Source organism: Chamaea fasciata, unplaced genomic scaffold, assembly GCF_029207755.1.
Source record: "Chamaea fasciata isolate MVZ Bird 193981 ecotype frontalis unplaced genomic scaffold, bChaFas1.0.hap1 SCAF_12, whole genome shotgun sequence".
NCBI lineage: Eukaryota > Metazoa > Chordata > Aves > Passeriformes > Sylviidae > Chamaea > Chamaea fasciata.
This window is the reverse complement of record NW_027094097.1, coordinates 17,275,354-17,296,642: the sequence shown is the minus strand read 5'-3', so window position 1 is coordinate 17,296,642 and position 21,289 is coordinate 17,275,354. Positions and strand designations below refer to the sequence as shown.

Genomic DNA, 21,289 nt, shown 5'->3' with positions numbered 1-21,289 from the left:
TTGATTGCAGGAAGACAAATAAAAGGGTTGTGTTGGTTTGTGGGAAGCTGGGAGTGAATTGCTGGTGTTCATGATGTGTGATCACTCAGCACTGCACCCCAGGGCTGGATGACATGGCCACTTTGATGATGACTCTCTTTGCTTGGGCTATCAATATAAAGTGTCACTTCTAGAAGAGAATCAAGCCAGAAGAGAGCTTTAGCCACAGGGAGGAAGAAGAAACTAGCTTGGCAATAAGATCCAAGGCAGAATAAATAAAGTCTGAGAGTATTCTTAGCGATAAAATACAGTCGCTATTGAATAGAGTGTTATCCAAGCCAGATATTATTTCTGGGGGAAAAAACCAAACACCAGCTCAGATGCTCCATATCCATCTCTTCTGCAGTCAAAGAAGCTATTGAAATCCATGTTATCTCTACAAACTTGTGGCCCACCTTACAGAAGGTAATTCTTTGTGTTCTTGGTTTTAACCACCTGCTATCCTGATTTCCTCTCATGCAGATTTCCTGCAAAAGCTTCTTCCCATCAAGCAACTCCCCCATCGCTTTGATGGTGAGGGATTGCTTCTCCAGTGCTTCCCCACAGGCCTAAAAATTCAGTAATTGTCAAATCTCTTGTAGGCAAGAGCAGGCTATGGAAAGAAATGTACTTATCAAACGTAAAACTCTCCAGGTAACCCTTAGAGTAAATATTTTCACAAGCATTCCTGGATTGTTGGGGCATTCTTCCTCTTTGCTGAACACTATGGTTTGTTTTTTATTGAAAAAATAGGAAAGAGGAAAAAGAAAAGCTCTAGCCATTTTGTAATCAATAAACTGGCATCTGGAAGTTAAATATTCTCAGCTTCATTTTCTGTGGCAAGATTTAAATTGTGTAACATCCCTGTAACTTTTTTTCTCCATGTGTTTTAACAGTCATATGCCTGGTATTTTTTTTTTTCTTTCATTTCTTCCTGCTTTCCCATGTATTTACTCTAGATATTTTCTATTTCTTCGTTGTTTCCAGCCTCCAAACTGGCTGGTATTTGGCCTTTGAGTTTCACTACCATTGTCGCTTTGGAACAACATTTCAGCAGATGGAAGAAAGCTGAGATATGAGGATTATTTTTTTTTCTTGTGACAATATAGCATAATTTAGCTGGAGGCTTTTTACATTTTTCTCTATCATCCATCACCTAATCTGCATAACCTCATTCCTTTTTATTAGTAAGGGACAGATGTCAGACTTGTAACTATTTAACTCTCATAAAAGTTATTTTTTGAGGGATGAAGAATAAGTACACTGCATGGAGTACAATTTCACTACAATTTTTCATTTTGCCTTAAAAATATAGATTCTTTTTAGATCTAGAGAATGGTTAGAATTAATGTGATGTTCCTCTAAACTGTTAGAACTGGACTGAGTAGGGACCAGAGTGGCAAACAGCAAGTGAGGTTTAAAGTTCCAGGTCAGCTGTAAGAAATCCCAGGTGTTCATGGTTCTGGTGGCCCTGGATCTTTAAAAGGGGATTTCCGCCCATATTTATGGATACTAGAGTCTCCACAAATGGGATCCATCTGTAAGGGGCTTGTGTAACAACTGAGACCTAAGAATTTTCCAGTCTTTCTGGATTCTTTCACGGACCTGGCCCTGTTTGTTAAACCTGCCTATCAATAATATATGAAACCAAAGCAGAATATATAACTGGCCCAGGAACTCTGCTTTTCTTACGACTTTCTCTCTGTTATTGGGAATGTCAGTGCTGCAGTCCCACAGAATTGCTGTGTGTTTACTCTTGGGTTTTGTGCTGGTTTAGAAGTGCAGGGTTTCATTCAACCTAATTATTTTGTCTTGAAAATAGCGCTTGAGCTTGTTGTAGCACTGCATTCACACTTCCTCATCACACACTGGGGAGAGACAAGGAGACTGGAGAACCCAGGGGGTTTCCCTGCTCAGCCCCCTTGCCAGCACTGCTGCTGTATAATCAGCTGCAGTTATGCACCAGACTGGAGAAAATGATGGCTCCAAGCATTCCTGTCCTTCTGCCTTTTCCTGAGAGCAGCTACCAGCTAGTGGAGTTGGCACAGCTGAGACAGGGAACTCTGGGCCAACTGATAAACACACACCAACCCACAGATCACTGGTGAGGTATTTAAATAGCCTGCCATTTTTAGGGTGGGTGGAAAAAAGAATTTGGTTTAGTGCTGGTGTGATTGTGATTTCTGACTGGTCATGGTTCCAGCTTGTTTCAAAACAGAGTTAACCTTTGATGAGCCAAGACATGTTTGTTTACTCGATCAGTTTGTGTGTCAGAATATTCCGAGCAAGGCTGACCAACAGTGCATTGACACTGCTGATATTTTGTTGAGGAACTTCATGCAGCAGATTATTTTTTCGGTTAACTTTGCCATCAGTGTCCATTTACATACCCAATAATCCCATCTCCATAGGCAAACAAAACATTCCATCTCCTATATCCTGAGTAAATGTGAAAAGGCAGCTTCACTGACTTGATAAATAATCTCAAATGCTTTACTTTACTTCTGGGTCTTGCTATTTTCAACACTTTATTATCTTCCAGACAGATAATTGGTAATCTCATTATTTATCTTGTTTGTATGGAAGTCAGTTACACCTCTATTAGTTATCAGAAAAAATATAAAAAATAAACATGTAGGCCAGTGGTAAACTCTGACTTTAACTGGGCTATAAATTGTGGAGTCATAACATGAATTAATAACTAGTTAATTAATAATTATTTGTGCAGGTTTTGGTTTTTTTTTTTTTTTTTGAGGGGGTATTTTTGCTTCTGTATCATTCTTTTAAGTCTTTGTGCTTCTCATAGAGTTTTGTCCCATCAAATTTGAGACAGAGACTCCCACTTAAGTGTTTGTATCAGGCCCTAAAACCATCCAAATAAAAAAAAAATCATCTCAGGACTAGAAATTTGTGGAGACATTCAGCTCTATTTTTCCCATGAGTCTGAGTCATACTGAATCCATAGGTGGCAATTGTAGAAATTAGCCAATGTTTTAGAAAGTTAGTTAGTTAGTTAGTTAGTTTGTTTTCCTAATTATGTGTTTAGGGTTCATGCTTCCTTGACTCTGGTTTAGAAAAAGGGAAGGGGGGAAAAAAACCCCCATTTGCTATTTCCCCATCAACAGAGGAGAGTGAGGTAAGCTGGGGAAGGCTGTAGCACACAATATAGGAGTCCCTGTGGCAGCAGGGACCTCTATGTGTTATTGCAGTGCAGGTAATTAATAACCATTATTTACAGCTCAATACTGACTGCAGTTGTCCCCTGCTTGGCTGCCATTCGGTGTTCTCAGTAGATTTCCCTCAGGAACTCCAACAGGAATAGCAGGAAGTTTCATAGGATATTTGGATTTTGTTTCATTCTTTTATCCAGGGTATGATTTGGATCATTTAAGAACTGAACTTCACTTCTCAGTATTGTACCTTTTCCTCATCTTTTTAAAGGTGGCTTTTTTGTGGGCTCTTTACCCTGAGCACATATGTCATTAGAGAAACCTCAGCAGCGTCCTTGGAGATCTTTGAAGTTCTCCCTCATGCAGCTACTTCCCTTTTTTGTTGTTCCTTTTATGGAATTTATGTTCTCCAGTGGGCAGCCTGATGATCCTCCTTGGAAGGAGGGGGAATACACGTCCTGTGTGTTTGAAAGGTCCTCAGAAATCATTATTTAGTTTTATATACCTCAGGTGCTGAGGTATATAAGACTAGCACAGCACAGCAAGGACCTGGAGCTACTGGAGAGTGCCCAGAAGAGGCTCCAGGATGAGCAGAGGGATGGAGCAGCTCTGCTGGGAGGAAAGGCTGGCACGGCTGGGATTGTTCACCTGGACAGGAAGGAGAAGCTTTGGGCTGAGCTCAGGGTGGCCTTGCAGGGCCTGAAGGAGCTGCAGGAAAGATGGAGAGAGACAATTGCCAAGGGCTGGAGGGCCAGGACCCAGGGAATGGCTGCCAGTGCCAGAGGGCAGGGCTGGATGGGATCTTGGGCAGGAATTGTTCCCTGGCAGGGTGGGCAGGCCCTGGCACAGGGTGCCCAGAGAAGCTGTGGCTGCCCCTGGATCCCTGGCAGTGCCCAAGGCCAGGCTGGACACTGGGGCTTGGAGCAGCCTGGGACAGTGGGAGGTGTCCCTGCCCATGGTTAGGGGGGCACTGGATGAGCTTTAAGGCCCCTCCAAATGGTTTTGTACATCCATCTCCATCCTTTGTCAATACTGGGGATGGATCATGAAGTTAGCCTCTGCTGGCAATAAAATTGACAGCCCAAAGGGAAGAGCCCTCTGAAGTCATTCCTGGAGGTTTCACAGACCCATTCTGGGATTCTGTGATTCTTTGCCTCCTGTCTTTACCATAGTGAGCATCCTCTCCTTCCACCCCAGCAGAGGGGAATGCAGGACAGCTGCTCTCCTGTCCTTCCTGAGAGGAGCATTAGGGAATGGCAGGGAACAGCTGAATGGGGACAGGGCCATATGGGGTTTTGGCTGTTCCGTGCTCACAGAGTGCTACGAGCTCTCCCCAGCTTGTGTGGGCAGAGCAAACCGACAGTGATTCAGCCATCATTAAATTAGTACAGATGTCTCCCGCAGCCTCCCACAGGAGTCTTTCCATGAGCTCAGACAATTTGGATAAAGGTCTAGACTAAATCATTGCTAAGTCTATATGGATTCTGGCTGGTTTGAGATTGACATATGTTACACACTTCCAGCTCCTGGGATACTGATTTGTATACAAGTTGGCTGCTTCCATGCTGAGGCAGAGCTGCCTTTTTGATGGGATGCTGACCCCAAATTTTGGATGTTTGGAATCACAAGGTATCTCAGGTGCTTATAGCAAATAACATAAATACTCTGAACAGTGCTCACACTTATAATCATAGCACTGCTAATTTTCCTTCCTTTGAAACAAATTAGGTTATCTGATGTGCCAAAAAAAGGTGATAATTGTCCCTGAGACTGGAGTCTCCAAATGTCCTGGGCAGGGGACTGCAGGGCTCAATACAAGTTGCTGGAGGATCAGAGGTAATACCTCAGTAGGAATTAAACCCTGCTGGAGCAGGCACAGTGGTTTATTTCTGCATATTTAATACTGTTGACGTGTAATGGTTTATGCATCTTCTCCCCATTCAATTCTTCCAGAAAAGCATTAACAAAGGCAGAAGCTATGATCTTTCTCTAGTGGTTTAAGGAATATTTCAAATTTAATGGTGTTGCAAATTGATCGCATTATGAGAGACATAACCTTTGCTAGTGAGTTTGTAAGAAATTCACAGGAATGCATGACTTAGTGGAAATGCATGGGAAATTACATTAGGAAGCTTTGAAAACCACAGAAGTGATGAGGCAAATAACTCCTTGTGAAACTGCATGAAATGATAATAACTAGTTTCAACCAGGTTCCTCCAAATAACTCACAATTCTGCATGAGTTATCCCTAATAAACATCTAACTGCAAGAAAAGAGGGAAAAATAATCAAATTATCCTCTTGTAACATCTATTTATTCTGATGTATGACACTCTGATGCTGCTATGTAATTGCAAACAGAGCAGCTCTGCAGAACTGGTTCTGGTTTGTTTGACATCTCATAAGGAGTTTGTTTTGTAGCATTTCCTAGTTGTGTTTATTTTCACATTCTAAGTAATTTGAAAGCTATTTCAAGTAAGAAAAAACTGCTACTGCACCCCTGTGAACAGTTCACAGGTTAGTGTAAGTGCACTAGAAATCAGTCATGTTGTCACCTGTAAGCAGATAGTTTATAAGAGAAGCAATATGTAAGTACTCACAATTTAATTTTTCAGCTCCCTTTATTTCACTGTTACCTTCTCAACAGCTTTCAATTTTAGCTCGAGCTGGCTGTGGAGCTGATGTTTATATTTCTGCACTGTAGCTGTGTTTGACAGCCAATTGCTAGAGAAGAGCTTTCTATTTGCACTGCCAGCTTTACACATTATGTGGTTTTAGACAGTACTTACTTCCTTGTTCAGACACTGAAGGATGTTAAGCAGTAATCTTAAATTTAAAAAATTACCTTCCAAAAAAAAAAAAAGGTATTTTACTGCTTTCAGACTGGTTTTATTAAATATTATAAGCAGAAGGCATCCTGTATGGATTTGAAATTCTTTTATTGAAAAGGAAGACAGGTTAAATATATTATCTCTGGGACCTTCCCAATCATTTTGAGCAAAACATGAGAAGAAGCAAGGCTGGTGAAAGCAGCTGAAAGCAGGGCCTTGAAGGATTTTAAAATCATGGCAGCTTCAATATGCTTAAATAAATAGAAATATTTTTTCCCCTTTGACAACTCTGGCCTGTTGTACTTTTCTGTGCCTTGGCTGATCTAGGCTCTAGCTTATGTAGTTTGGCAGATTTTGTAAGCAGCCTTCAAATTACTGCTGTGCCTACATCGTGATTAACTTTTGTATTCCTCTCCTGCAGTCCAAAGACTGTGTATTGTGAGATATGGCTTTGACATTCTCTTGAGGAAATCATTCCAACAGCACAAAGAGGTCTTGGTGCTCAACTGCAATGAACTCTGGGCCTGAGAATGAAGCCTGGCAAGTTCTAATAAGTCTTTAAGGAGGAAAGGAAAAATACAGCTCAAACAACACGGCAGAAAAGCTCAGAACATGGTCAATAAGATGATGATGGTTAAATGAACAGCAGAGTAGGATTTGGTATGTGGGAACTGCTGAGCTTCTGGCTAGCCTGTGGAGTGGGAAATTCCTACAGCTTATGGTTTTGTACAGCCATCTCCATACTGTGTCAGTATTGAGGGTGGATCATCAAGTTAGCCTCTGCTGGCAATAAAATTGACAGCCCAAAGGGAAGAGCCCTCTGAAGTCATTCCCGGAGGCTTCACAGGCCTTACATGTAGCAAGAACTACAGCATAGTTTGTGTCCAAGACTGACAAGCCGGAGGAGGGAGTAAATGGCTTTGCCGCTCTTTCACTGTGTTGGGAAGAGAGTGACAAGTGCAGGAGGAGGCACTGTTAATTATAATGCCTGAAGCACTGGAATTGTTAATGTAAGAGCTTGACCCCAAACAGTGGGAGATGACAGATACTTTTTTTCCCCGAGAAAGACACAAAAGAGGGAATATGTTTTACAAGAGTAAAGCTGCATGCAATTTTTGAGACTCTCTATGCCCAGCTCTCAGATCTCCTGTGGTGAGCCACTGTTCACTGTAGATGAAATAATAGTGAAGTAAATGAGATGGGAAAGGATTCCTCTTCAGCAGCATGACACAACTTCATCTCATGCTTCCAAGTGTCAGGAACAGTCGGGTTAAAAAAATGCAGAGCTGCTTGCAGGAGCGGTGTGTGCTGGAACAGGGGAAAGGAACAGCAGTCTGGGTTCAGAAATAGTTGCATGAACTCCCAGCTGGGCAGAGAGCCAGCTACAAAAAGGTGCCAGCCATCTGAGGCCACTTGACACGGGACACTTGGATGTTAAAGAGCCGCAGAAAGTGGGGACTGGAGGCGTCAGGCCAAGCTGCGGTGGGACACAGGTCAGGTGCGGCAGTGGCAGTCTCAGGACAGAAGGGAAGACAGATGGTATTCCCAAAAGAAAAGGGCCAAGGCCAAAGCTAGGAAAACAGAAAGCTTTAGCTATCATCTGGCTTAACATAAGGACTCAGAAACAGCAAGGTATGTAAGCAATGCGTGCAGGAAAAATCAGCCTGAGAGCGGGGTTTGGGTGGGCACAGAGCACCTTGTCCTTGTTACCATCACAACCAGCGGGGTTCTCGGTGGGGTTTTGGAGCAGGGGGAGGCTTTGCATCTGGGAACGTGGTTTCCTCCTTCCTAGGATGTTCCCCTGGCAAGGGGAATACAACAGTGAAACAACACCAGAAAAACGTAAAAATTCTAAGAGACTAACGGGAGATAAATGCATGGAGCTGGCTAAGAATGGCCTGAGTAGTCCCACGGTCTGGATGTTTTTCCTAATGTGAATCTTGGTGAGACTGAATGTGGGTTTATCTCTTTCTCTGTTCCTCCCATCTGTAAAAACAAGCAGAGCTATTTTGTTTTACTCCCAAGACATTAAACAAAATTAGATATTAAAGACTGCTAATTCAGGCTGGTGAGGAAGGCAGTGCATGATACAGAAAGGACCAATGGCACTGTGATCAGGAAGGACTTAGATCAAAATTCCGACAGGTTCCTGAGCTCTTTCCTTACATCAGCTGGTCATAATCAGTGGATTAAAAAAAAACCTCTTAGAACCCAGGCTTGTCGGCAGTTTTCAAACAGCAGTTCACTCCAATGTTCTGTGGGATGATACCAAAAGGTAAGCAATGAAAAGTCATTTGTGCACAGTTGCAGCCTGAATATAAACAGAGACAAAATTAGCAAATCAAATAGAATAAAAAAGCAGTAGCAAAGAATAAACAGAAACATAAAAGAAGCCATCTGGAATCAAAGATACTCAGATGACATGGTAGGAAACTGAGGCAGACAAAAGCAGAGATTACACTCTTAAATGAAATTGTTAGGGATATTATTGCTTTAATTCCCTTTGAATCTGGTTATGAAGCTGCAGCTGAGAAGTGTGAGCAGTAATGTTTTTTGACAGTTACTCCAGAGGCTTCAGCTTACATGATTCTTGGGTCTTAAATGGAGCCTTTGTCATCCATGGACATCTCTGTTTCCCTTCGGAAAGTGTTCCAAGGACTGACATTATGTCAAGAGCATCAACTCTCTGCCCCAATTTGTCATTACCCTGAATAATAATGCAGAATATTTGATTCTCCTCTTCCCCATTGTGCACTTATGATTCCCATTACTAAAGATGGGATCAGTCTATCCAGAGGGAAAATGAAAGATTCTATTAAATTGAAATTAAATTCACTTTATTAATTTTGTGTTGTGTGCAAGTGAATCAAATCTATTTATAATAGTTTAATTAGGAATGACTCTTTAAACTCAATAAACATGTTCATTGTCCATGATGTATCAGGGCACATCAAGAATACAAAAAAACCTTTCTGTAACTCCTAAAGAGGTTCATGTTTTTAGGAAAAAAACTCACAAAAACACCCCTGCAAAGCCACGTACAGAAAGAAACACCTGAAGAGTAAGGTGCATTACAGTTTTTGAAAGCATTTCAAGGCCAGCATACAGTTTTTGATGTATATATAAAATGGTTGTAAAAGTCACTAAAACCCTTCCATACTTTCACAGAATGAGTGAGAGCTTCTTAGAACCCAGCAGTTTCAGAAAAGAGTCATAAAAAGCTGAAAATTCCATCTCAAAGTCCATTAAATGGGGTCTGCCTCATAAATGAGGAATTTTATTGCAAGGCAAAGGTAAAAAATAGAAGAAGAACTTGAAGCATTAGAAGAGAGCTGGTGTGTTGTGCTTGTGTCTGTGAGACATCAGGTGAAAATCAGTGAGGCGCCCTTAAAAGAAAAGATTCCAGAGTTAGGACAGGGAAGGATGATGCAAATTTTAAAATGAAGTTTTAAGGGCAGATGATTCCTTTTCCCTTGAAACAAGTACGGGGTAATTCCCTTGTAATTACATGAGGATGAATTAATTACTTTCTAACAAACTCAAATAAAAACTTGACTACATAATACCGCCTTCTCTTGCCTTAATTAAAAATGTCCAGGAGCATTTTCATAATGTGTCGATTCCACCTCTCCCACCTCCCTTCCCCACATGAATTGTCTCTATATTTATGCTTTTTTTTTACTGATACAAGGAAATTGGGATTACAGATCCTCTCACTGATGAGGGGTCTATTATGGGCTGTTGTGTATGAAGTTGTGCGGCAGCACCACACACCAGAGAGGGCTAGAAGTGCCCAATCCTCCTGCAGAGGAAAACCAACAGCTTTCTGCTCATCTGGGCATGGCCCAGCCCCAAGTGCATTATGCACTCTCCTGATGGTGAACACATGGAATTCTTTGTGCTGAGCAACCTGTTGTTTTGACTGCCTTGGGTTTGCCAGGTAGCTGAGTGAGAGCAGGTGAGACAGCTCCCATCTGCAGAGGACACTCATAAATCTGCTCAGAATTGCAAAGGAGCTTCAACAACCCCCCTCCCAGCCTTTGTCCATACATTAAATCCCTGGCTGCAAATGCAGTTTGGAGCCAAGTACTTGCTAAGAAAACCTTGTTTAAAATATGCTGAACAAAGAGTTATGGAGTAGGAAAATTTAATAACAGTCCCACACTCCTGGAGTTGTGCTTGACTGCAGAATAGCACTTTTGCATCTGCAGAATATAGAGGCTCGTAGAATAAGTTTCATCTCTGCAGTTTCTCTGGCATGGATTTTAATTATACATGTTTGCAATATATGTATACATGAAAGACTATAAATGTATTTTATACCCTTGGAGAGTGTGTTGGCAATACTTTTAGATATGCATTGGTCGTTAGTGAAAATAATGTTAATTTTATGGCAGCACCCTGTGTGTGCTGTTCCTGTCAGTCCTGGCTTCATTGATTACCATCAGTATTATCAGATAGAACAGCAAAGGAATTAATAAAGACTGGAAATTAGTATGAGGGTTCATTTGGAATGAAGTTAATTTTTTTGGAAAAAAAAAGAGCCGTGCTGAGGCTACAGGGGAGCTATTAGTAAGGTATTAATACAGGGCATCTGCATCACCATTAAAACTCAGAGATGGCCCAAAGTCACTCCTGTCTCATTAATCCAGGCATGAATTGGGTGATGGACTTGCATCTGGTGCTTCAAGAGAGAGAGATGTTTGGATTTACAGTCCCACGGGCAGGGCAGTGATGGAGGAAGAAGATTTCACTTCCTTTGAAGTCTGATGAAGTGAATCTTACATAATGGAAGTGATTTTGCCTCTCTCTGAACATGCTGAAGTTCTCCAGTAAATGTGTTTGTCTGTTTGTTCTGGGGTGCTCTCAAGCAGTGGGACAGATACAGACATTTTCTGTTTTAAACAGAAATTCTTGTTGCATCTGGATGTTGTCCTGAAAAAGGTCAGCTATCAAGCATAGGTGTAGCAAATAAAGCTGCAGATGTGGAAAGCAGTTTCATATTTACATTTGTGAGGCTTTTTGAGCAGAAAGCACTATTCATTTCTCATATTCATTATGCCCTTCTAACATTCACCTAGATCCTATATAATTACGCATTTAATGATCTTCACCCTTCACATGAACACAGCCTGCTGAAGCTTGACTCTTGCAGTAAATTATCATTCATGTCTGGTGGAAGAGAGGAAATATTACTTGGGAAAAATGCTGTGCTATCTGACTTAAGACTTCAATCTGGAGTATACCTTTGTAATAGGTAATGATGACTTAATCTTAAAATCTAAACAATAAAATGATTTTGAAGAAGTGGCTCTTCCATAGGTAATTTGTTATAACATTTTGATATCAGAGACTAGAGGACTTCAAAACATAGAAAAATTATTTTAATTATTTATGTCAGTTTGGATACTCCCCATAGATTGAAGTCAATGCCACAATTGGGTCTTGTTTATTTATTAAAGAACTAAAAAAAAAAAAAGAAAAAAAATTGCCGCTATAAATCTTTGGGTAAAAATCCGATCTTCCACTTGTCAGACTTAGTTTCAACTTTAATATTATAAAATGCTCCTAACTCTTGTACCTTGTTTAGTGTTTAGCCCTTCATTTTACAGTGTTTCAAATAGCAATATTTGAGCAAATAGCAATTCTTACTTTTGATACAATGGAATTTAACTTATTAGAGAAAACAATTAATGGTAATCATAGATATTTTCATCATTTTAACTGTTGGTATCTCAGTAGAACTGCAAAGCTTTTGTAGCTCTGCATTAATATCTACCAGAAGAGATTTATGAACCGTAACTGCTGTTGGATATTATGGGTAAAACCTGAGATTACACAGACAGCCTCTCTTACTTATTAGCAAATAGCAAATTCGAGAACATTTGAGCCTTCTCAAATGTCTGGGTGGGATATCTGGTTTATTCTTCAAAGTTCAGATTACAGCTTTTTGTTGTGTGGCTGGGTGAGCTGAGATGTTCCCAGTTCCTCTGCTGAGCTGTGGGTGTCCAGACAATGCTGTGATATTACATCACTCTAACTCAGCTCTCAATATGCTGCCAAAACCTTCATATGCAATGTTAATGCCATATAGATTTTATTCAGGGAGCAAACAGATGCTTAAATTATAAACAATCTGTTTAAAACACAGATTCTGGATTGATCTTTACAGGCTCTGGGGCCCTGAAAATGAGGGTCATAAGGACAATAATCTTAAAGGCAAGAGGAGTTGTGTTAACTTTCTGAGCAGACCAAACTGACACCAACCAAGAGGAGAGGGCAGCAGCTCAGTAAATGAGGCTGATTGTTCTCGAGCAGGAGCTGATGGCAGGTGCAAAAAGAAAACCAGATTGAACTTTTGGAACAGGGACTCAGCTGTCGCTTGACATCTCTGTGTACATTCCTGTGGGCTGGGTAGGAAGAGTGAACTGGATTGAGTCATACATATTCACAGCTAAAGTGCTTTGAAAAAGTTGTTAAAACAATGGTGGCGTAACAAAATGCTGCCCAGCAAAACAGAGAGGGTGAGTTCACACCTCGTGTGGTTCGTGGGAGTTCTGCCATTATTGCAGAGCAGGGAATGTGCTGGTGGCCAGGATTTTGTGTCTGTGACAAACCAGATCAACGGGGAAATCAGCCCTGGCTGCTGCTGTCCACTCTGCTCATTGCAACAAACAGAGCTTTGAGTTTTCTGAGCTCTTGAACAGCTGAATTCCTGGACAGATGAGTTGTAGATACAACTGTTTGTGAGCAATTCTGGACAGGACGACCTGCAGACCCACTTGTGACACAAAAATCTCCCTGTGGTTTGGCCGTAGCTGGTGTTACAAGGCTTTTTTCCACACCTATTTTAATATCCTAATGCAAGCTTTTATATTAAACGATGCTGCTGCCTGGCCCTGGCAACCCCTGCTATCAATTGAGAGTAAAATGCATAACCAGCAACAACTTCTGTTGAGCTGTCTGCACAAAATGAGCTAACAGGAAAAAGTCTTTAGTGCTGGTTGTAACTCATGTTGCAACCTAAGCAAGTTGTACGTATTTCCTTCAGACTGTCTTTTGCGAGGCAGAGATAAATAATAATAGATGCAAGTTACATTTTTAATGATGTTATTCACTTCATATTGATCACATTGAGTGTGTTAGACCTAACAGTAAACAGAATTTAAACCCCTATTATTGTGTATTCAAGTTATTATCCTGTATTTTTAAAAGTATTGACAGTGATACATGTGATCCAACCAATTCACACTCTCCCTCTCACAACCTAAAAATTATTGGAGATAGTCTGATATTCAGTATTTGGCTCTGAGCCTGCAAAAAATCAGTGGAAGTCCTTTGTCCCCAGGTTTTTAATTAATAAAAAAATTCAAAAGAAAGAAGATGTTTCTCACACTGCTTCAGTTTATTATAATCCTCTCTTGTTTTTTGAAAAGCCAAATACAAATTTTATACAATTTTTTTCCCCTCTGGAGCTTTGAGGAGAATGGGAAGATGTGTGCAAGGGTTCTTCTATGGGGCATATACTTTTAGAATAAAGATCTTAGAACCTTTTAAGTTCTGCAAAGATCTGAGTTGTGATACAGTTCTTAATTTCTGTGACTGCTGTCTGTGACAGGATTCCATAGATGCCAGTGTTCAACCATTTCCAGTCACCTGGAAATAAGCTGACAGTAATAACTAAAAATAAGAAGTTAGATTAAAACATATGTTATGGTTAACCCTTCCCTCACCCTTTGATCTAATAGGTTAAGGACATTTTGTACTTGCTCGTTTGGGCTGATAATGGTTCTGAAGGCATTTACATTTTAAAATGGGAATTTAAAATATATATAACAGCTGCTTTTTAAATAGAAAGCCTAATTATGCCTATGATTGCATCCATTTTTGATTAGTATGCATACAAATCCCTGCTCTCCATGTGTATTCAAGCTGAGCTGTGGATCACTGGTGCTGGGATTGAAGCACAAAGGAACAGCTGACAAAATGTATAGTTAGACCAAAGCAAAAAAGAAAAAAAAAACCAAAACAAAATTCTGTCTGTCACATTTTTTTTGTCTCTAAAACGCCTTTTTTTTTTTTTTTTTTTTTTTGCTTTGTTTGTTTGTTTGTTTTCTTTTATCCCCTTTTAGCTGCACACAGACCTGGACCCTGGCAGCAGCAAAATCAAGTACATTCTGTCCGGAGATGGAGCTGGAACCATCTTTGTGATCAATGACAAGACTGGAGACATCCACGCCATGAAGAGGCTGGACAGGGAGGAGAAGGCTGAGTACACTCTCACAGCCCAGGCCGTGGACAGGGACACAAACCAGCCCCTGGAGCCCCCTTCAGAATTCATCATTAAGGTTCAGGACATCAATGACAACGCTCCTGAGTTTGTAGAGGGTCCCTACCACGCCACGGTGCCAGAAATGTCTGTTGTGGGTACGTATGTCTGAGCGGCCCAGCCTCTCCTTGCTCACAGCTTTGGCCCTGCCGGGAGGCTGTTGAGTTGGTGATGAATAATAAGGTATTTATTATGTTGTTAGCATTCATTTGCATATTTTCAAATCTTTTCTTGGCCGAAGCTTTCATCTGCAGCACAATAGTCGAGTCCCTCAGTAGTGAGGAAATGACTAACAGCTGTATTAATGTGTCTTTGTCCAACAGCACTTTAATGGGCTAAATTTATATTTCCCTTCTGACACTGCAGTTAGAGTATTGTTATTGAGAAGGATTTATCAAGATTTGCTCCAGCATGACGCTCTAATCCTATTGATATTTTGTTGATGTTTAATTATCTGTTTGTTGTTTTCCTACACTTACAGGGCATTGATACATACTTATTTGTTTTCCTCTAAGTGCAACTGTAATCAGGCAAAAACATTGAAAGGAAAGATGCTGTGTCTGGGAATTGATGGTTAGGCTGTAGAGTGGACTTAACCAATTAGCCACAGGATTTGCATGGATGATGGCAGGGAAAAGCAGAGAAAGCTGTGGAAAAAGATGGTGAAAAGGGAAATTAACTGTGTGAAAGCAGAAGAGAGAAAAGAGAAGTACATAATCTTCTTAATATATTTTACTTATATTTATTCATTTTGTCAGATTAGTGTGAATCTATTTTCTCACGGATTAATATGTTAGAATCTTTTCTATAGTTTGTCCCTGTGTTTGCAAGTGAACACAGTCCTCACAGAGGCAGATATTGACACTCTCCATGACACTCATCGAGGGCAGCTCATCCTCAGCTACCATGGAAGCCAAAGGGAAGCAAACCCACCAAACCAAGAGAATCCATTTCAGGGCAATATAAGAATTCAACATAAGTAAAGGCATAAAAATCCGGCCATGAAATGCAGGGGAAATTCTAATGCATTTTAGTGTTAGGTTGAGGATAATGTGCTTTTCAGTGATTTGTCTACATCTGTCAAAGCAAGGTAATTGAAGGAGTGCCAAGGCACTTTGTGAAATAAAGCACCATCCTATCACCAAGTTTCAAAAACACCACTCTCTTCTTTAGCTAAAAAGAGGAGGAATGTGAGGAGCCAGAAGCATCCTCTCACTCACAGCATAGAGTTACACCGAGTCATTGTCAAATACAAGTGTGATGTGCTGACTGCATGGTCGTACCTGAGGCTTCATCTTCTAAATCAGCTCTTCTCCAATAGATTTTCATATCTTCATTGTGCTGAATTGCTTGTGCCAAAAATGATAGGTAAATTTTTGAGCCTGCATTTCAGTTCTTTTACTAAACCATGGCTTTTAGACGTTATTTTAATTATACAGCCACACAAACATAATATGGACCTGCTTTCAGAAGATATTTCAGCCAAACTCTAGGTGAGCATATGACTTAATTAAATAAAATGAGACTAAAAAAACCAAACCAAAACAAAACAGCGTGGGAGAAGGAGGAAGGGAAATTGAATGCTGTCAGTCCTTATGTAAATGGGATTTATGTAGTATTCTAGGAGAAAAAAGAGAAAGATATATGCAAGAAAAGAAAAGATGGTTTCTGATCACAAAGCCTATTAAAAAAAATAAATTATATCTGTGCATATTTATAATCTATGACAAAGAAATGGCCCCTATCCAAGCAGTATTCGCTGTAAAGAAGAGGAGAAAAAAAGAAACAAACAAACAAAACAAAACAAAACTGAAAACTTTGAGAGGAAAATTATCAGGAGATGAATAAAAATCTAGGCTATTATTACCATGAGGTTTAAAAGATGGTAAATGTAATGACTGTAGAGGAATAAGAGAATAAAAGACAAAATATTAGTGACAGAAAGGTAAAGTAAAAATGGAGAAAGAGTGAAAGAGGAGGGGAAAATGTGAAGAAAGGTAATGAAAGATGAATTATAAGTTAAAACTTCATCTAGGAAAACTTTATTATAGAGGATTGTAGCAGAAATGACCAATGGCTGGATGTGGTTCAGGGAAGGGTGAAAGAGGCCCCCTCCATGGGAAAATGTTTCACCTGTTCCCCAAGCATGTTGGGGAAAAGAGAGGCACTGAACCGCCTCTGAAATGACAAAGTTCCGCATTCTTATGGTTTGTTAGGCTGCATGAAAGAGTTTTGGCCAAAAGCAACTGTTTTCTAACAACAAAAAAATGGTTGTTACCATTACTGAAACAACCCATATGACAGAGATTTGCACTAGCTCATCTGGCAGGTCTGAGGTTTATTACTATAATTCTGAGAGTTTTACACGTTTGTCCATTAGGTTCCCTGGCCCTTCCATGTGTCTTGCAGGACGTTTCTGCAGGTTTCCAGGCTGCTGCTCTACAGAAGCACCAATATGAACTCTTGCTCTTTTGTTGAGAAACAAAATCTTTTTCTCTGCTGTTGCTTTGAAACTCAAAGAATGTTCCTGATTGCATTACATGGGACCTGAATGAGCATAAAGCCTCTGAAGTTCAGGCAGTGGAGTCTGTGTTTTAATCTCTGATGGAATCAAATGTCAAGGCTGGAAAGTGGAAGATGAGAGTTTTACCCTTTGTTAATGTTGCTGTTACTGTTTCCTTCTGTTTTCCTCTCTTGACCCACAGGTAGCAATATCAAGAGATTAAGGATATTATTCTCTGTAAATTATTTCAAGCTTTTTGAAGTTATTTTTTAGTTCTCTTAAAATTACATTAACTCTTCTGTAATGTTTATAAGAAAATGATCTCCTTTCGGAGTTCAAGGATTTTTTTTTTTATTTTCCCCCCACTAAGTGTATTTCACTTCCATTATCCACTTACTTAATTCCCTTAAAGAGATCTCCACCCACTGCCAATTTCAGCCTTGACTTTTGTACAACACAGGCATCACTAGGCAGTGTTCTTACTCAGGATAAAACAAAGTTCTATGAACCTTTTCTTTCCTCAAAATGCTTATATCAATTTTCTGCTCTGAAACAGAAGCTCATATGCTCTCTATATATAGTGCTTATGTAATGAGGATGCAGTACAAGGCATTTTATTTTTGGGCCTCAGGGGAAGGCAATGCATGAAATACAGATGAAGGCTTTAACCTTTCATTGTTCTAAGGTTCTAACACGATGCAGTTTTTCTAAAAGGTACCTTAGACCTGGTCTTATGCTCCTGACTAGAAGAGGTGTTATTTTGACTCTCTGGAACTGGAATGAAACACTTTGGAGATGTGAAAACTGGTTTCAGACTGACAGAGACCAGGTTCAGATTAAAGATGAGGAAGGAATTGTTCCCTGGGAGGGTGGGCAGGCCCTGGCACAGGGTGCCCAGAGAAGCTGTGGCAGTGCCCAAGGCCAGGTTGGACATTGGGGCTTGGAGCAGCCTGGGACAGTGGGAGGTGTCCCTGCCCATGGCCCATGGATGATCTTTAGGGTCCCTTCCACCCCGGTTCTGGGATTGTGTCCCTACCTGCAGTGTTTGCCAGCCCATGTGGGGCTCTGTTTTGTGTGCCGGCGTCCGGAGAGCCGCACACGGCCACGGCGTTCCCTGCTTGGGTTTTATTCTGTGCTTCTCTGGAGTATCCTGCTCCCCTGCTGAAACAAAAGGATTTGCATGGCTCTCCTCCCAGTGCCTGGTGCAGAGAGGATCAGTATTACCCGGAGCTCTCTCTGGGAGGAGTGCTGCTCACTTCTCAGCTGTCTCCTCAGAACACGCTCCCACACACGCGCTTGCTGCCGGCCGCGTCACTGTGCTCAGAGTTATTCTGAAATCATTCCTTTCTCTCTCTGAGCAAAGAGACTAGCACATTCCAGAAAAAAAAAAAAAAAGAAAAAAAGAAAAAAAAAAGGTTTTGTAAATCAACTGATTGTTTTGCTGTAATTCCCACATAATCTACCATAGTAAGCCTTGCTCCCCACCTCCAAAAATGAATTTGCTTGTGAAAGCTGACAGTGTGTATGGAGAATATGTTCTTTGCTGAAACTGTGCACTTTAATCTTTTAATTATGATATTAATTTTTCTTAAAGAATTAAAGATCAAAAAGTTAAATCTGTGGAATTACTTCGTTATGGCAAGTATTAAAAAAAGGAAATAATTTAATTTTTCTGTAAATCTTGTTTAATCACTTTTAAATGTAAAAGGGCACACTGGGGTAGAAACTCAGTTAAAACCTTGAAAAAATTATCTGTGCTTCTGGGAGTAAGAACCCCAAGACTCTATTTTTTTCCCTCCCCATTTGTCTATGAGCCCTGTATCTATGCCTGCAATGAAGATAGAATATTATGTAAATGAATGAGCGAGCTTAGAAGATCCATAAGGGTAATTGGAACCAGTTCTGTAGCTTATTTAAAGAAAAAAGAAAAGAAAAAAAAAAAGAAAAGAAGAAAAAAACCCCCACACTCTCCCTTGAGTATGTTCTGTTTCTGTGTTACCTTCTCATCTACAAACCAATCCACAAATTCCCCAAAACACGTGCAGAGGTGGTAATGGGAGCCAAAGTGGATATTGTCTCCTGACAGCAGAGTTTTAGGATCCCTTTTTTCAGGAGAGAAGTGAGGAGTGAAATCTCTTGATTTTGCTCTCAGCGGAGCCAGGAGTGTTTAGACAGCGAGTGTCATGTTGAAAGACAGGAGACGACTGAAGCAGAGTGACAAACGTGTTGGTGAAATAAAAAAGGACACAGATGGAAAAAGAACAAAAGCCATAAGGGAAGAGAACTCACTCATAGTTTGCCTGAATTAAGGTAAACAGACAAACTTCAGTAATCTCCAAATATTAAGGCTTCTCCTCACAGTCATAAAAAAAAAAATAAAGTACACGCAGTGGAATTCAGTCTGGCATTGCTCTAGAAATGCTTTTGCCTTTGCCACTTGAAAATAGTAACCATATGAAAAAGCTTAGAATAATAACATTTTTTGTCCTTAAATGCTTGCATGAAAGGTCTTTACTGGAAAAGGTTTAGGATTTCTGTTGAGTCAGAATATCAATTTTCAGTTTTGGCACAAGCACATCTACTTAGGAATGTTTTCCCTTGAATCAAGGTTTGCCCTTGATTACACCACTGCAGATAAGAAATTCTGTCATCTTTTTCTTTTTTTTTTCTTTTTCCTAAAAGCAGAGCAGAGTTCTTTAGTCCAGCCAGGTGTATTAGGACCACACTGTACATAGTGCAGCTTTGCTTAATTCTCTTTGACTTACAAATTGTTTGCAAAAGGACAAAATCTGATCCATATGACATCAACATGCAATGTCTGACATGAATAGTGATAAAATAACTTGACAAATCAGAAAGTTGTGATAAAAACCTGACCTGAAATGTTGCCAAGATCAACCTCACTGTCTTACTGGGGTTTTTATCATTGATTTTTTAAGGCACAGAGCATGACTGTTAAATCAATGATAGTTTGTCACAAAATTGTGGAAAAAAGGGACTGGAGCACTGGGGTCAAGTACAAATTAGCCCAAAGGGTAAATGCGAAGGCAGTGCAAAAGCTAAGGGAATAACCAGCAGATGTTTTAAAATATGGCAACAGTGTAACAGCTGTTAAAAAAAAAGAGTGTATGTTCCTGTTGTCTTGTTCCTCCACTTGTTCCTCTTGTGCATAATCACATGTAGTAGCTGCTGTACCAAGGAGTTTTATGTGATATTTCTTTGGTGAGTGTGTGTGTGTTTAAAATGGTCACAAACAACCTTCAGGAAGGGCTCAGGACATTCAACGCTGGGGCTGTCTGTCTGTTCCTTAACCTGACTGGCTGTTGAGCCTTGAGAAAACACAGCTCTGAGCACGTGCTGCTATTCTTGTGCTTTTCATTTCTCACGAGCTCTGGTCAGAAATGTCATTATTTTTCTGTACTGTTCTTACATGGTCATTATGAGCTTGAGGACCATGATGAAATTAATATTCTTAGGGATTTATAGGCTGATCCTTTTGTTACCCCCCTCTATATTGTCCTACTGTCTTCAACCAGTTAATCGACAATACAGAATCACCCAAATCAATAGGATTGCTCCAAGCAGTTTGTGCCAATGGCAGGAAGTACTTGAGTGTTGAGGTTCTGAAAGCGCTGTCTGGTCCTTAGAAGCAAGGGCTTACCTGTGCAAGGTGTGGAGCTATTGATGTGTGCTGGATTCTTGGACAAACATTGCCTTTCTCCCTCTCCATTCACTGGCAGCAATTTGTCACAATTTTTCTGTTTTTTACACACATGCATTCCCCTTGGCACGAAGGAAAGTTGTGCAGATGACACAGAGTGAAGACAAACTCTGCAGGAAAAATCTGCTGCCATCAGAACTGAAGACAAAGTTCTTCCAAATAGAAAAAATGGAGTTATGGAGTTCTTCCAAATAGAGAAATTCATCTTTCCATGATGTTCCTGTTTTGGGATAAGGACAGACAGAGCTGTCACATGTTGATCATGTGATGGCAGAGCAGAGGAAATTTTGGCAGTCTTAGGTGAATGTCCTATGTGGTTTTTCCTCTTGCCTCCTTAGTCACAAACATCTTGTTGCAGATATTCTGTTTCTGAAATCCTTTGTGGTCGCTTCCATTTGTACATATGGAATGCGTCATCGTGTTTGTGTTCTGTGACTGTGTGAAAATAAGTCTCTGACTCAGGTGTCTGATGCATTCTCCTCCGGTTACAAGTTTAAATCTATTCTCAGCATGGATTTCTCACAATTTCCTCAAATGTAAAATTCTGAAGGAAAAAAAAAAGGTGTTTCAAAGAGTGGTATGGTTTGGTTTTGCAGGCTTTGAAGTTGTGTTATCTCATTTTTCTAAGCAGCTTGGCTGGTGACATGAGCCTGTTTGCTGGCCAGGGGATGATGCCTAAGTAGAAAACAGAGGGATGGGAGGAAGTAGAGCAGCACAG

General features: G+C 40.4%; 1 protein-coding gene across 1 annotated transcript in view; it reads left to right on the top strand.

Annotated features, from left to right (window-relative positions):
- LOC136296044 (cadherin-8-like) overlaps positions 1-21,289 on the top strand; it is a 138,070-nt gene that overhangs the window by 26,190 nt on the left and 90,591 nt on the right. Inside the window, exon 2 of the mRNA XM_066194857.1 lies at positions 14,151-14,445. Coding sequence (XP_066050954.1) covers positions 14,151-14,445 — 295 coding nt within the window. The remainder of the gene's footprint in view (positions 1-14,150; positions 14,446-21,289) is intronic.